At 61.4% G+C, this 16,148-nt stretch overlaps 1 protein-coding gene across 4 annotated transcripts in view; it reads left to right on the top strand.

Annotated features, from left to right (window-relative positions):
* Positions 1–16,148, top strand: part of ACLY (ATP citrate lyase) — a 45,540-nt gene that overhangs the window by 5,191 nt on the left and 24,201 nt on the right. The window contains exons 3-15 of one of the 4 annotated variants that reach the window (XM_055132319.1): positions 337–514; positions 1,327–1,449; positions 3,281–3,343; positions 3,728–3,918; positions 4,331–4,410; positions 5,764–5,894; positions 6,603–6,721; positions 7,867–8,003; positions 8,459–8,520; positions 10,251–10,368; positions 12,709–12,863; positions 13,633–13,723; positions 14,298–14,327. In XM_055132319.1, the coding sequence (XP_054988294.1) occupies positions 337–514; positions 1,327–1,449; positions 3,281–3,343; positions 3,728–3,918; positions 4,331–4,410; positions 5,764–5,894; positions 6,603–6,721; positions 7,867–8,003; positions 8,459–8,520; positions 10,251–10,368; positions 12,709–12,863; positions 13,633–13,723; positions 14,298–14,327 (1,478 nt within the window). Of the gene's footprint in view, positions 1–332; positions 515–1,326; positions 1,450–3,280; positions 3,344–3,727; positions 3,919–4,330; positions 4,411–5,763; positions 5,895–6,602; positions 6,722–7,866; positions 8,004–8,458; positions 8,521–10,250; positions 10,369–12,708; positions 12,864–13,632; positions 13,724–14,297; positions 14,328–16,148 lie in introns of all 4 variants that reach the window. The other 3 variants (XM_055132317.1, XM_055132320.1, XM_055132318.1) reach the window with 3 other exon arrangements.

The following is a 16,148-nucleotide window of genomic DNA, read 5'->3' as shown; positions in this document are numbered from 1 at the left end:
GTGTGACGAGTGTGGGCCCTGCCAGCACTGCTCCCTCCCAGCGGTGCTCCTGCAGGGGGTAGCGGGTTTCAGGGAGCTGTGTGCCTGCCTCAGGCTGTGGTGACCACTAGGCGTCCTGCCCCCGGATGAATGTGGTCCTGCTGAGCCAGTCTGCCTGGAGGGGGAAGGTTCAAGGCCAGGGGGCCCCATGAAAGTGCCCCCTTTGTTTCTCGCCATCATCTTCACACCCTCCTCCTCCTCTTTGCTGGAGGACACAGGGGTCCCTCGCCCCTCTGGACAAGAGCATCTTCCCCCAGCCCCCCGCCCCCCTGACAGTTCCCGTTCCCCACCAGGCAGAGCACGTCCCCCGGCAGCCATGTCGGCCAAGGCGATTTCGGAGCAGACGGGCAAAGAGCTGCTTTACAAGTACATCTGCACCACCTCGGCCATCCAGAACCGGTTCAAGTATGCCCGCGTCACCCCCGACACAGACTGGGCCCACCTGCTGCAGGACCACCCGTGGCTGCTCAGTCAGGTGAGTCCAGCCCCGACCCGGGCCCCGGGGCCTGCGCTGGGTGGCGATGGCCCAGCGGTGTGTATGTTGGCAGCGGCAGGAGGAGGAGTTTGGGGTTTGCTCTGGGCTGACCTCTGGCAGGTGCTGTCGTCGGGGCCGGTGTGGGCTTGGAGCTGGACCGAGCGGAGGCTGTTTACCAGCAGTGTGGTTGGGGACAGGTCATTCTGCCTGGGCTCGGGGTTAGATATGACATTTAACCCTGTGAGGTGGGATGAGCAGAGCAGCCCAGCCTGCCACCTGGCCCCGGGGGGCTGCTCAGCGGCTGTAGGTGCGTGTAGACTGCTGGGGGGCTCCCTGCCACTCCTCAGTCATCATTGGGAAGAACTTGGGAGGCCTCGGGGTGGGGGGGGTGGGGCTTCCAGGGCCTGGAGAACAGGACTGAGGAATGTCTGTTTCCTTCCCTCACGACGCAGCCCAGCCACACGCACAACTTGTATGAACAGTGGCTGCGGCTGGAAGATGAGATTCCAGCCCAGGGGTAGGCTCAGCAAGGTGACGACCCCGGGGTATTTCTGTTCTTCCTTTTGAAACATGGGCGCTGGTTTTCTCACGGGAGTTCACTGATAAGCGAAGCCGCACCACCACGGAGGGATGGTGGGGAATCCTGTATTTACCCATCGGGTGATCGGTGGGCACCTTCTCTAGCTAGGTCCATCGGTGAGGGACGCTTCTGAACGGTGGTTATAGGGCAGGCCGGAAGGGCTTAGGTCCCCCAGCCTTTCATCACTTACTCAGCCCCCTTCTGCTCTGAACACGAACCCCTGTCCTCGCAGAGCCTGGTGGTCAAGCCGGACCAGCTGATCAAACGGCGTGGGAAGCTGGGCCTCGTTGGGGTCAACCTCTCACTGGATGGCGTTAAGACCTGGCTGAAGCCACGGCTGGGCAAGGAGGCCACAGTGAGTTCTGGGAATGGGGTGAGGTGGAGGGTGGTAGATGCCAGCCCAGTGGCCTTGGGACCAGGCACGACGATCAGATGGCCATCCCGCTGGACCAGCCTTGCTCTTACTCCCATCCCTCGGGGCATGGTCCCATAGGCTGCAAAAGTCACCCCCAGGGCAGTAGGAGGTGGCGGAGGCGTGGTCTGCCTTGGAGCGATGATTTAGAGGGAACTCTGGGCCTGTTCTTCTTTTTGGGTGGTGGACAACACATGGCGATGCTCAGGGCTTACATCTGACTCTGCGCTGGCTGGGGGGGCCGTATGGAGTACCTGGATTGGCCATGTGCAAGGCCCTACCCGCTGTACCATCGCTCTGGTCCTCTCTGGCCCTCTCTGGGCACTTCTCCCGGCTCTGAAAAGGACCTGGTGGTTTATGACATGAGCCACTTACGAGGTCGGCAGAAGAGGCAAAGGAGAGAGAGAGGGCCAGAGAGACAGTACAGCAGGGAGGGCGCTAGCCTTGCACTTCGCCAACCGCAGCTCCATCCCCGGCACCCCAGATGGTCCCCTGAGCACCGCCAGGAGTGACCCCGATCACAAAGCCAAGAATAGATCCTGGGTGCGGCCCCCAAACCGCAGAAAATCGAAAAGGAGCTGGAGACTCGGGAGAGCCTGCTGGCCTGATCCCCGGCTTCCGACTGCAGAGTAAATTCAATTCTTGGTCTCGCCTGGCCTGGTGATTAATTCCAGCCCTGTAGATGAGAGCTGACGTGAAGAATGGTTCAGGAAAGCCGGAGACGTCAGAAATAAACTGCATTTCTTCTCCCTCCCAAAGGGAGAGAGCAGGCAGAGAATGGCTTGGAGGGGGGCAGGACGTGCTGTCCATCCCTGGATATGTCTCTTCTGGGGTGCTTGTGGGCCCGGGCATGTATTTGCGGGGTGTTGGGGGTGCTGTTCTCTCTCCTGGCTGCCCTGTAAGTGGGCGGGAGCAGGTGGGCTGTCTGGTTAGCGCAAGGCAGTCCTCTCCCGGGGGTGAAAGATGGCGCCAGACTTTGCACATGGGCTGGGGGGGGACAGAGGGATCTTGACCTTGGCACGTTCAGGCTTTGGGGCGAAGTCAGCAGGGCTGGCCACTGCGCGGCATGTCCAGAGCCATCCCCCTGTTCCCTTCTGCTCAGCCAGCTATGGGGGTGGGGGATGTCGGGGCGTCTGGGGTGCTGGGAGCGGCTCATTACCTCTGATGGATCGCTGTCTGGTCCCTGACTCAGCGATGACGTGCTGAGGTCTGTCTCGCCTCGGCTGTCGCCAGGGACCCACTCACACTGATTAGCTCCGCAGGCCTCTTGTCCTCAGCCGGAAAGTCAGTGGCCGAGTGTGCCCGTGACGCGGCTGCTCCCCGCCCCACCCTCCCCCTCTCCCTTCCTCGGCCTGGACTCTGGGCCCTGGGCTGGGTCTCCCTCCCTGAGCCCAGTGGGGCCTCCTTTTGTCTCAGCTCTTCGGGGTAACCGCAGAAAGTGGGGGGCGCTGACACCCCCATCTCTGTGCTTTTGAGGTGGGGCCATGTATCAGTTCATTTCTTCCCCCCCCCCCCGCCCGAGGCAGGCAAATGGAGTGCACCCAGCGAGGGACAGCGGGTGGTGGAGAGGACTCGTGACACCCTCTTTAGCTCAGGGCTCTGGGGCCCCTTTGCCTTGGCGTAATCTCTGCTGGCCAGTGCAGAGTAGCGGGTGCTGCCCCCCACCCCTGGGGGCAGAGGGCAGGTGGGGGAGCAGAGGCCTCCTGCCCTTGGCCCCGGGGAGCAGGATGTGCCACCCGCCAGACTGGATTTCCCTCCGTCCATCTGCCCGTAGGTCGGCAAGGCCAGAGGCTTCCTCAAGAACTTCCTGATTGAACCCTTCGTCCCCCATAGTCAGGTATGTGAGGGGGCCCCAGCTGCTCTGCTTTTGACACCCTCCGAGTGGCCAAAAGGACAAGGCAAGGCCGAAGGAGAGCAGGCAGAGGGAGCCCCGTCTCAAGCTGTGCGGGGGCGGTGGGGGTCCCCGGTGCGGGAGCCCAGGACGTGGAGGCGGGGCTGCAGACGGGCTTCAGGGAGGAGTGGGCTTTGACTCGGATCAGGTCGTTGTCAAGTCTGGACCCTTGGCCATCCAGGCGGGCGTCGCCTTCTCTTATCCCACTCGCGCCCCCCCCCCCCACCCAACTGCTTTCCTCCTGGGTTGTCGAAGTGAGGCCAGGCCCAGGGTGGCTTCAGCGCCCCAGCCCGGTGCCCCTCACTGTACGGTGCCCTCTTCCCGTGCCAGGCGGAGGAGTTCTATGTCTGCATCTATGCCACCCGGGAGGGGGACTATGTCCTCTTCCACCACGAGGGCGGCGTGGACGTGGGCGACGTGGATGCCAAAGCCCAGAAGCTGCTGGTCGGCGTGGACGAGAAGCTGAATGTTGAGGCCATCAAGAAGCACCTGTTGGTCCACGCCCCGGCAGACAAGAAAGAGTTGAGTGAGCGGGAGGGCGGGGAGGGAGGGACACGCAGAGAAAGCCTAGCGGTTTGCCCTCCCCGGCACCCTCTCCCCCTCCCACATCTGGGTGGACAGACGGAGGGCGAGGCCGCCGGCACGGTGGGCCCTGTGTGTCAGTGCAGGGGGGAGACGCTGGCGCCACCATCGCCCGCCCGCTGTCAGCCTCCCTGCCAGCATCCCTCACCTCCCTGCCCCTGTCTGTCTGCGCTGCCACCCTCTCCTGCTTGACGGCTCTGTTCCACCCCGGTGGCTGACAGTGACGGGCAGGGAGTGGAATTTGCCGGGCGGCGGGGTCAGCGGGGCCAGGCGCGGGGCAGCCGTCAGGCGGGGAGGGCTGGCGGGGGACCTCCTCCTGATGGATGGCCTGTCCCTCTCTCCCTGCTCTAGAGTCCTGGCCAGTTTCATCTCTGGCCTCTTCAACTTCTATGAGGATCTGTACTTCACCTACCTCGAGATCAACCCTCTTGGTAATGGGCTCTGTCAGGATGGGGCACGGGCCAGTTCTGGGCCCAGTGCCCACAGCAAGCCCAGGCCTTGATGAGCTGAGGGCAGGCTGTGCATGTGGGGGGGGGGGTCTCCATGCTCAGGAGGGTCTTGCTGGGGAGTTCTTAGGGGCCAGTGATTATCCCCCTTTGGAACCAGCTCTTCGTCCCTTGTTCTTTATTTGTCCTGTGTCGGGGAGGCCTGATTTGGGCCAGGGGGCTCTGGACTTGTTCCTGCCAGTGGGCCAGGTAGGCAGCTGCCTCTGCTCTGGTCCAAGGACCCTCCGGGTGCCGGTGCCAGCCCCCGCATTCTCCCTGCCCAGGGCTGGTCAGTCACTGACTTCCCATAGCAGGGAGGACCGTGGTCCAAGCTCCAGGGCGATGAAGGAGGCAGGTGGTGTGGGCTGGCTCTGCCCGGGGCTTCTCAGGGCAAAGTCCTGATTCCAGATTCCAGCTGGGGACGCAGCTGCTCTAATGGACCAGATGGCCGTGTGCTAACTTAATTAGCTAAATGGCCCTGGGAAGGGAAAGACGGATGTCCAGCGAGGTGCGGCAAATGAGCCCTGCTGGCCGGGGGCCCAGCGCACCCCGTGGCTTCCGCTTCCCCTCCCCAGAGACAGCCCTGTACTCCAGACCGCAGGGAAAGCAGGTGGGTGCACCTAGGGGCCGCACACAGCGGCCTGCACCTTAAACATTGTTGTTAGTGGCGAAGCCGGGGTGGACGATGAACAGTTAACTAATGCGCTACTTGGAGCGTTTTGTCAGAATGTTTAACAATTACACCAGAGGGACTGGAGATACGGCTCGGCTGACATTCATGATCCTAGGTTCAACTCCTGGTGCTGCTAAAAAGTAAAAAACACAAAAAAATTGCAGTGGGACTGGAGAGAGAGAGAGCACAGGGGTTCAGGCACTTGCCTTACACGCAGCCGACTAGGATTCGACCCAGGCCTCTCCCATGGTTCCCTGTAGCATTCACGGCCAGGTGTCACCCTGAGCACAGAGCGAGGAGTAAGCCTTGAGCACTGCTGGATGTGACCCAATCCCTCTCCCCCATGTACCACCCCCCAATTGCATTGTCATTAAAACACGTCCTATTACGTATAGGTCAGGGGAGGGGATGCTTGGTTCTCGCTTTGGTGTCAGGGAGGGGAAAGAGAGAGAATTTGTGTCTCTTTGAAGAAGACCATTTTGGTTTCCTGTCCAGCTGGGAAGTTGTCAGGCCTGGGTGTGGCTGGGCCCAGGGGAATGGTGTGGGGGCTGTGACCGAGGGGTTTGGAGGTGGGTGGTCTCTGTCTGGGGTCACCGCCTCATTGTCCCTCCTTGCTTCTCTCCTAGTGGTCACCAAAGATGGAGTCTACATCCTTGACTTGGCAGCCAAGGTGGACGCCACAGCCGACTATATCTGCAAAGTGAAATGGGGAGACATCGAGTTCCCGCCCCCGTTCGGGCGGGAGGCTTATCCAGAGGTGAGGCTGGTTTCCGGGGGAGGTGCAGAGAGGTGGGGGTGTGGGGAGCGGCGCCCACCTGCTGCCTATTGATTTGGCAGGGCAAGGAAGGCTGAGAACCATTTAATTTTCTTAAAACCCCAAGGCGGGTGGGGAGTGGGAGCCCGCCAGCCTTCTGAACCCCTGCCAGCAACCCTTTTAGCCCTCTCTCTCTCAATCAGCCACCCCGGGCTTTTAGCTTGATTTGTTGCTTCTCGATAATTCCTCGTGGCTCCCCCTACTCCTGTTGGGAAGGTAGCTCTTTGGGCCACTCGCTGAGAATTTTAATTGCTCCTTCCCACCCCAGGCTCTGAGAGGGAGGCTCGCCCAGCGGGCTCCGACCTGGGGTGACGTCACCAGGGCCCAGGGAAGAGGCAGGGGGGCAGGGAGCGGCTCTGATGAGCTCAGCGGGCAGAGGCTGGCTGTGAGGGTCTTGGTAGAAGCAGTGACACAGCAGAACGGCGTTGTGAGACTTGGGAATCGGACACAGGGCCACGGACCGGAATGTGGAGAAAAAGGCCTGGGCATTTTTCTGTCCCCAGGCAGCCAGGGCGGCCCTGGGTGGTTTTGGTGCTCAGAGACACTAGTGTGTTTTGTCCAAGTCCCTCTTCCCGCACCCCATTAGGGCACCTGAGGCCAGAGGAACGGGGTGGGGGTGCCCCGGGCTCACCTGCCACACTCTGTCCGTAGGAGGCCTACATCGCAGACCTGGATGCCAAAAGTGGGGCGAGCCTGAAACTGACCTTGCTGAACCCCAAGGGAAGGATCTGGACCATGGTGGCTGGGGGTGGTGCCTCTGTCGTGTACAGGTGACTAGGTTGTGGTGGAGGGGGCGGTGGCACACCCCTGGTCTGGATCAAGCTGCTTCTGGGGTCTCCAGTTTCTCTTCTGGGGCAGAATAGAGACTCCTGAGACTCGCCAAAGAGTTGGAGGGGCTCTGGGGAGGTCTTGCCCTACACAGTGTCCTGGGCTTTTTGTTTTGTTTGTTTGCTTTGGTTTTTGGGTCACACCCGGTGATGCTCAGGGGTTACTCGTGGCTCATGCACTCAGGAGTTACTCCTGGCGGTGCTCGGGGGACCATATGGGATGCCGAGAATTGAACCCAGGTCAGCTGCGTGCAAGGCAAACGCCCTCCCTGCTACACTATCGCCCGGACCCCAGTTTTGAGTCTTATCATCAGTGATGTGCTCCATGGAAAAGTACCCCAGAGACAGAAGCAGACAATGTCCGTCCATGCCTTCCCCCGCCCTCCCCCGACTCACTGCAGTGCTGAGTGTCCTTCCAGGCTGTTCGGTGCCCTTTTTTGGAGTGAGGTTGTTTTTGTTTGGGGATCATATTTGGCAGTGCCCAAGGCTAATTCCTGGTTCAGTGCCCAGGGATCACTCCTGGCAGGACTTGGGGGACCATATGCAATTCCAGGGATCGAACCTGTGTCGGCCGCGTACAAGGCCAACGCCTTAACCCCACACTGTCTCTCTGGCCCTTAGTGCCTATATTGTTACCTTGTTAGGCTTCTTAGAGCCCTCTGGGTCCTACTCTTTACCCGTGGCCTTTGGCCATTGTTGGTGGCCTCTCACTTACAGCATGCAAAGCTCTGTCTGTCCCCAGAACCCCCTTGACCACAGTCCGTCTGCCGAGACTCTCCCCTGGCCTCTCATGAGTCCTTCTCTCTCGGGCAGCTGGGCAGAGACTGCTGGGATATGGGTCTCTCCCCGGCATCCCACATTTCTCCGCGTCCCTGTGACCCTCCGCTCTGGCACCCCGGGATTGGCAACCACACCACCTGCAAGAGTCTGAGAGCGGACAGTTAGCCGTCAAGTGGGGCTTGGGGACCTGGGGGCTGAGAGCTCGGTTCCCCGGGGCCCCCCTTGAGGCTGCGGGAGCCTCTGCTTAGTTCCCCAGCACCAGCCGCCCTGGAGTCAGCCCTCACACCCACTTCCCCTCTCTCTGGCAGTGATACCATCTGTGACCTGGGTGGGGTCAACGAACTGGCAAACTACGGGGAGTACTCGGGCGCCCCCAGCGAGCAGCAGACCTACGACTATGCCAAGACCATCCTCTCCCTCATGACCCGCGAGAAGCACCCAGACGGTGAGGCAGCCGTGGGGGGGCCCCTGGCAGGCCAGTCAACCAGAACCTCTACCCCCGGCCTGTCCGTCAGCTGCTGAGAGCCGGGGGAGGCAGGGGATGCAAAGTGCAGGTTGCAGGAGCTGTGAGCGTTCTGTGCGTCCTGCGGTGGGCAGCCGGCCTGCACAGCCCCAGTTCCTCCCCTCTGCGCAATGTGTGGTGGGGAGCCCCTCCCCCAGGGACCCAAGAGGACACGAATCCTAGCGGCTGGCCTGAGGCACCCCTGGGGGTTGTGGGGAGCATCTGCTCTGTGACATAGGCGAGGGCGAGGCAGCGTTGAGGTTGGCGGACACCCGTGTCCAGCCCCTTCCCCTTGCACTGATATCTCCTCCCAGCTGGGGGCCTCTGAGCAGGCACCCCGGGGAATTCACTGCTCGGGACCACCCTCTCTGACCGCTGTCTTCCCACTCCAAACCCAGGCAAGATCCTCATCATTGGAGGCAGCATCGCCAACTTCACCAATGTGGCTGCCACCTTCAAGGTAACTGGCTGCTGAGGATGAGAAGTTTGCGGGCACCTGGGTTGGGGGCAGCGGGAGTTGGGGGGCCCCCTCAGGCCAGGCCGGAGGCAGCAGCAGACCCACGCGGGCCTGGTGGGAGCTTGCGGCCAGGGCTGGAATGTGGGAGGTGCAGGGTGGATCCAACCGCTGCAGCTCTGGGCGAGCGGCTGCCCTGGCTGGCCTGCTGCTCCCCTCGGGGGTGGGCGCGAGGAGAAGGTGGGTTTCTGCCTTCCCGCCTCGGGCACGGAGCTGAGCCGCTGACACGCCTCTGAGGGGCCCCGGGTCTCTGCACCCAGAGTCTCTGTCCCAGTCCTTAGTCCTCGCAACATCACAAGGAAGCGTGTCCATCTGTCCCTCCCTCCATGCGTCCCTCCTTCCCCTTCTTCCTTTCTCCCTTCCCTTCCCCTTCTCTCTTCTCTTCCCCCGCCTCTCTCTTCCCCTCCCTTCTCCTCTCCTCCCCTGCCCTGTCCGTCTTTTCCCTTCCACCTTCCCGCTTTGATCTTCCCCTTCCCCCTTCCTCCTTCCCCCTTCCTCCTTCCCCCTTCTTCCTTCCTTTCTTTCCCATTTTCTCTCCCTTCCCACCTACCACTTCCCTTCCTTCCCCTCTCATCCCTTCCCTCTTTCCCTTTCTTTCCTTCCTTTTCTTCCTCTTTTTCCTTCCTTTCCTTCTCCACTCCTGGTGGTGCTCAGGGGCTACTCCAGAATCTGTGCTCATGTGCTCAGAGGGTCATCCTGGTGCTGCTCGGGGGACTGTGTTTTTCCGGGGGCGAGCCTATGCTCCAGCCCCTCGGTCTCCCGCTGACCCTGAACACGCAGTGTTGATGATCTGAGGCCCCTGCTGATCCCGCCATGCTCAGAACAGGGGCCTGGGTGGGCACAGAGAGCAGGCCCCGCCCTCGGAGTCGCCTGTTATGGTCAGGAAGCCCCTGGAGAGGCCACCCGGGGTCGCTGATCACAATAAGGCACCCACCTGGCGGTTCCACAAGCTCTGAGCATAGTTGACAAACATCAACCCTGGCAGTCGGGCTCTGTGAAGTGGGGGACCTCAGATGGGGTGGCCCTACGTGGACCTGCTTGACCACACACAGGCTGAAGCCGGTGCTGTCACTGGGTGGCCTGGCACGAACTTCCGAGCTCCCCGTGGGAAAAGCACTGGGCATGGTGGCTCTGGTCTGCCACAAGGCCAGACTGAGACCCCCCCCAGCCCCCACTTCCTCCCTATTCACTCCTGGTGTCAGATCGTAAGGTCTGGAAGGAGCTTTCTTGGGACACGGATGTTTAAGTAGACTCTTGAGGGGCTGGAGCGATAGTACAGCAGGGAGGGCTCTGGCCTTGCATGCAGTTCACCTGGTTTGAGCCCCGGCACCCCATATGGTCCTGAGCACTGCCAGGAGTGATCCCTGAGCACAGAGCCAGGGATTGCTGAGCGTGGCCCAAAACAGTAAAGAGGTTCAGGATGGCAGAGGGCCCTGGCGTGGATTCCGCTAGCCCGCCAAGGCTGCCTGACAAGGCTCGACTGTCACGGGGGTGGGGAGGGCCCGCTCCCCGCGCCCACAGCCCTCTCCGAAGCACTGCGCGTGGCCGGTGCTTCCCTGTGTGGGAGTCCCGGCCTCCCGGCCACCGCGTGTCACAGGAAGCAGCCGTTGAGCTGTGACAGATGACTCGGGCTGGGGCAGGCTCCGTTTCAGGCTTCGTTCCCTCTGTGCCTCCAGGGCATCGTGAGAGCCATCCGAGATTACCAGGGTCCCCTGAAGGAGCATGAGGTCACCATCTTCGTCCGACGAGGTGGCCCCAACTATCAGGAGGGCTTGCGGGTGATGGGAGAAGTGGGTAAGTTGGGGGACCCCCACCCCCACCCCAGATCCCTGCTGGATCTCTTGGTGTGCTCTGCCCTCTTCCGCCCTTGTGGGTCTGCACCTCAGGATGGGCAGGAAAGCATCCTGGCTCCGGCGTCGTGTGTGGTGGGTGCTGTGCTCTGTGTGGGCACACCACCGTGTGGGCTCTAAGGCCAGGTGGCACACAGGACCTTGGAGGACAGATGGTGAAGGGGGGGAGCACAGTCCTGTCTAGGGTGCACAAAGCAAGCTCCCCTGAGCCCAGGTCATGTGGGCAAAGGCCCGGCGGGGTGAAGGGCAGCTCAGGGCTGCTGTCTGCAGAAGGTGGGCCTGCAAGCGGGGGACTGAGTTGCAGGCGTGGGGTTGGGTGGGGGCTGGGACAGGGTGCTAAGAGACCACCAAAGCAGACAGGGTGGCACGGGCCCCGGGAGTAGGACCCTGGGTCACAGTTGCTGAAAGTCAGGAGCAGGGGATAGCAGTCAGGGACAGAGCTGGAAATGGGGCTCGGGAGGACAGACCCGAGCGTGGCCAGTGGGCCCACAGAGGAGGTTGCCTAGAGGAAGGTGGTGGGAGAGCATGGTCAGGGATCGGCCGTGGGTGAAGTGGGTGCAGGGGGGGATGGGAGACAGATGAGGAAGTTGTTTCACTGAGCCCAGGTTGCTGACAAGAGCGGTGGCCATCGTGCTGCGCGCTCTCTCTCTCTCTCTCTCTCTCTCTCTCTCTCTCTCTCTCTCTCTTTCTTTTTTGGCTTTTTGAGCCACACTCGGTGATGCTCTGGGGTTACTCCTGGCAGTGTTTGGGGGACAATATGGGATGCTGGGCATCAAACCCGGGTCGGCTGTGCACAAGGCAAACGCCCTACCCACTGTACTATAGCTCCGGCCCCTGTTTTCCTCTGGGGTTTTGAGGTGTCTCCGGCCGGCTCACAAGACTTAATTTATTTTGTTTTGGGGTCCCATTTGGTGATGCTCAGGGTTAACTCCTGCCTCTGCACGCGGGAATCACTCACGGTCGTGCTCAGGGGACCAAATGGGGTGCCGGGGATCTGGGCCAGTGCAAGACGGACACCTTCCCTGCTGTACTGTCACTCCGGCCCTCTCACGAGACTTTAAACTCCGTTTTTACAAGCAGCCAGGGCCCCCATCTCTTGAGTCTGGGGCCTCCCTGGCTTGCCCAGCTTGAACTTGAAGCAAGGATCTGGGTGAGGGGTACCCCGCACGGGTGCCCACCGAGCATCGTCTTCCTCATCTTCTGTGTTTTTCTAGATCTGCTCCCGCCCCGTGGGCGGGCCTGTGTGTGGCCTCATGGCCCAACAGGGGGTGGTCAGAGAGCAGAGACAACCTGGGAGGAGGTGGAAGAGGGTCAGGGCCAGCGCCAGAGGGAAGTGGCCAGGCCAGTGGGAAGGAGTGGGGAGACTGGGGGCTGGCCACGGCGGGGGGACGACTCCCCCGGCTCAGGTGGCCGTTAAAGTGTCAGTCCTCCATTTCTTTTTTCTGAATAAGTCTATTTCCCCCTTCATTTCATCATTGTTTTGGGTGACAGGGAGGGGGGTGGTGGCAGTGGTGACATCGGGGGGCGATGGGCTGCACACTGCTGGCGCTCTCCAGCTCTCATACTCTTGGCTGTGGGGTGCACTGCTCCTTGGGGTTCACACTTCACTTTTAAATTAAATATTTTTTTCTGGGCTTTGGGCCATACCTAGCAGTGCTCAGGGTTTATTCCTGACTCTGGCAGGCTCCCAAGTTCCAGGGATTGAACCCCGGGTCGACCGTGTGCAAGGCAAGCGCCTTACCCACCGCACTATGGCTCCGGCCCCCAGTATTTAAATGCTTAAACTCTTGTGGGACCCGCCCAGCCGTGCTCCAGGGTTGGATCCACGCTCGGCTCCCTGTGGCCTCTGTGGACCCAAAGGTTTGGTGCTGGGGCCCTGCTTGGCGGGGAGCGGGCAGGGGCCATCTGTGCTGGGCACTGACCTTGAGGCCTCACACAGGCCGGGCGCCACCCTTTGAGCCCCCTCCTCAGCCTGGTTGATTGCAGCTCACATGCTTGTTGGCGTGACTTTGGAGATCCCAAAGGGTCAGACTACTGGGCTCACAGCCCTAGTGTCAGGGAGGAAACTTGCAGAATTCCTCTTGGGTCCCGTTCCTGTCTTTAAAGATATTGGGGGGGGTGGGGGGTGGCGCAATACGCACGCACACACGCGCTCAGGGCCCCAGACGATGAAAGGCGTCCACGCACGCACACATGCATGCAGAACCTCAGGCATTCAGGGCTCTGCAGGGGACGGGAACACGTGTGAAGACCTGGATCATGCATGTTTTTCTCTCCCTTGTAGGAAAGACCACTGGAATCCCCATCCATGTCTTTGGCACCGAGACACACATGACGGCTATCGTGGGTATGGCTCTGGGCCACCGACCCATCCCCAACCAGCCACCCACAGCGGCCCACACTGCGAACTTCCTCCTCAACGCCAGCGGGGGGACGTCGGTGGGTACAAGCAAGCCTCGCTCCCCCCCCCACTGCCCACCCTGTGCAGGGCGGATGCACTGTCCCTAAGCTCTAGAGGGGGTCCTGGGAAACAAGGGAGAAAGGGGTACTTAGTTACAGGGTACCAGATATTTTTTGCCAAAGGGGTAGAATAGAAAGACCCTTTTGCTTTGTTTTATTTTGTTTGGGGGCCACACCCAGCAGTGCTCAGGACTTACCCTGTCTCTGCACTCAGGAATCACAGTCACTCCCTGCAAGGCCTACGGGACCATATGGGATGCTGGGGATTGAACCCAGGTCAGCTGTGTGCAAGGCCAACACCCTGCCCGCTGTACTGCTGCTCTGGCCCACGTGGATTTTTTGGGGGGTTGGTGGTAGTGACCGTTCCTGCTTGGGGGTTGCTGCCTGGGGCCATGTGGTGGTGAGGGTCAAGTTGAGGCCGCCCCCCCAACAGATCATATGTTCCATCCCTTCGAGCATCTCCTGGTCCCCTTTATCTTTTTGGTGATGCTGGGGATCAAACCCAGGATATTAAACGGACAAAGCAAATGTTTTCCTGCCAAGCTACCTCCTTTTTGAAGCTAATTGGAAGTCCGTCCACAAAGGGGGAAACTTGGCGGTTGTGGCCCCCCCCAGCCTATGTGCCCCCCTCAGACAGGCACTCGAGTCCCCGCAGAGGCTCCCTACGTGTCCGCGTTACTCGATGTCTTTGGCGTCCGGGGGCTCTTTTTCCCAGTTGCTCCCTTTGACCCTTCCCTTTCACCCCCAGACTCCAGCCCCCAGCAGAACTGCGTCTTTTTCTGAGTCCAGAACTGATGAGGTGGCACCTGCTAAAAAGGCCAAGCCCGCCGTGCCAGCAGGTAACTCCAGATCTCCCCGACTGTCCCCTCACCTCTGCTCACTGTGGGCAGCTAGAACAGCTGTGGGGCTCCCACACCCCAGGCCCCTCATCACCATCCACCCTTTTCCACCACCTTCTTCCTGCAGAAGATGCAGACACGGCCCCTCCTGACCCCTGAGCCCTCCCTCCCCGCCCCCCCTCACCAGACCTTTTGCCACCCCTGTGTCTCGGGCCAGGTGCCAGCTCTGTGCGGTGCCCAGCCCACTGCCTGCTCCCCTCACGGAGCTGTGCGGGAGGGCTGGGGGCTGCAGCTTGGGCGGTGGACACGTCCTCCAGGCTTCGTGCCCCTCCCGTCCCTCTCTGTCTCTGGGTGCTCGGCCTTGCTTGCTGGGGGCTCCATCTCTCCTGCCTCTGGGGGAATAGATGCGAGATGGTGAGGACGGTCACAGCTCTTGGCTCTGGAGGCCTGTGCCTGGGGCCCTTCCACTCTCCCCCGCCCCCAACACACACACACACACACACACACAGCAAAACACCGTCCCCCACAGCATTCAGCTGGGCCACTCAGCTGCCTTGGTCATTTTCTTTGACAGATTCAGTCCCAAGTCCGAGATCCCTGCAAGGTAGGCTGCCCCCATCCCTTCCCTCTGGCCTCTGGCTCTGTCCACCCCGTCTGACTTCCTCTCCCCTCCCAGGGTCGCAATGTCTTCCAGAATCCCTTCCGTCCCTGTCCCCTGTCTCTGCTCTCAGTCAGGCCCCCACTCAACACCCTTTCTGCCCTTGCTGTCTCCGTGGGGGGCCGCAGGGAAGGCTCTAGGCCCATGCCCACAGCCAGGGAGAGGCAGGCTGGGGCGTCTAGGGGGACTCTGCTAGGAGGTGAAGGGGGTGCCAGAGCTCAGTGGGCAAGGAAGGGAGCTCCCCAGGCTTCTCCGCCAACCCCTTTATCAAGAGTCCCTGCCAGTTTAGATTCTTTGGGGGCGAGGGGTGATGCTGGGCTCCAGAGAGGGGGAGGGGAGAGAGACCCAGAGGGGGACTGGGAACAGCCCCTCGCTTTGGTGCTTGAGGTCACTGCTGATGGGGTGGGGGGGTCTGAGTGGAGGCTCTGAGCCTCGGAGGGCACCCAACCTCTTCAGGCGGTGCATCGTAACTGTGGGTGGTCCCACCTGGAGGGCAGTGTGGGGGTGATCTGGGCCAGAAGGTCGCAGCAGTGGGGAAGGTAGTGTGAGTCCTGCATGTCCGCAGGGAGGTGGGGGCTGATTCTGTGCACCTCCCACCCCCATCACCACCACCCGGTGATGCTTAGGGCTGGCTTGTGGCTCTGCACTCAGGAATGGGATGCCGGGGATCAAACGCCCTCGCCTCCGAACTGTCTCTGGCAGGGGCCTGGTTCCTGCCCAGCCCTGTGCTGGGACCCGAGTGAAAGGCTGCGGTGGAGCCAGGGTTCTCTCTGCCCTCCCCGCTGCTCTGCCCTGAGGTGTAGAGGGGCCTGTGCGGGTGCAGGGGAGGGAGCGGCCATCCTGACTGGCGCGCCTCCTCCGGGCCGGGCTGAGACTCGGCCGCCGAGCCCTGGCTCCATGCTGGATGGGCGGCAGCTCTATCCTGGGGCACTGACCTCTGGGACCTGGGATTAGGTGGCTTTGCTGTTCCGTGTCTCAGGCCTCATCAGTTCCTGCTCGGCCGGGCTTGGATCGGGGACAGCAAATCTCAGCGATTTGTGCCGCCCGGAGGCTTCTGGCCCCAGACAGGTGCAGGTGCTCCGTGATGGATGGATGAGGCCAGTGCCTGCGGGACAGAAGCCCCAGACCTGGTGGAGGGCTCTCCTACGGGCCCTGGACTGGATCTTGAACTTGGGTCTCCGGGCAGGACGTTCCTTAAGAGCAGAAGCTGCTGCACTGCCTGAGGGGGTGGTGGGGGCGGCCAAGTGCCGACACTGGCCAGACACTGGCCAGACGTTAGGGCCGAGCGCTCTCGCGCCCGCAGGCTCAGGGATGTCTATTTGTTTTTTTTTTTCCTTCCTGTCTTTTGCCTCTCACCTCTTTGCTGCCCAATGCAGAGTCCATCCAAGGGCCTTGGTGTGCGCAGGATGAGCCCCCTGGTGTGGAGCGGGGGAGGAGCGGGAGGGAGGGACTAGCTCAGAGCAGAGGCCGCTGCCCCGTCCCTACCCTCTGCCGGCCCAGACTCCTCCGGGTCCACAGTTAGAGGGGATACAGGATTATTGGGGGCTTGTTCGAAGTGGCCATCAAGATATTTAAAAATAAGAGATTGGGCCGGAGAGAGATAGATAGCAGGTTAGGGGCTTACGTTGCACCTGGCCCACCCAGGTTCCATCCCTAGCACCATACATGGTCCTCCAAGCCTCTCCAGGCATGATTCCTGAGCACAGAGCCAGGAATAGGAAGCCCCAAGCACCCCAGGGGGGTGTAGCCCAGACCCTGCTTTGTCTT

The sequence above is a fragment of the Sorex araneus genome, chromosome 3 (genome assembly GCF_027595985.1).
Source record: "Sorex araneus isolate mSorAra2 chromosome 3, mSorAra2.pri, whole genome shotgun sequence".
In the NCBI taxonomy this organism is placed as follows: domain Eukaryota; kingdom Metazoa; phylum Chordata; class Mammalia; order Eulipotyphla; family Soricidae; genus Sorex; species Sorex araneus.
This window is presented reverse-complemented; position numbering and strand designations above follow the sequence as displayed.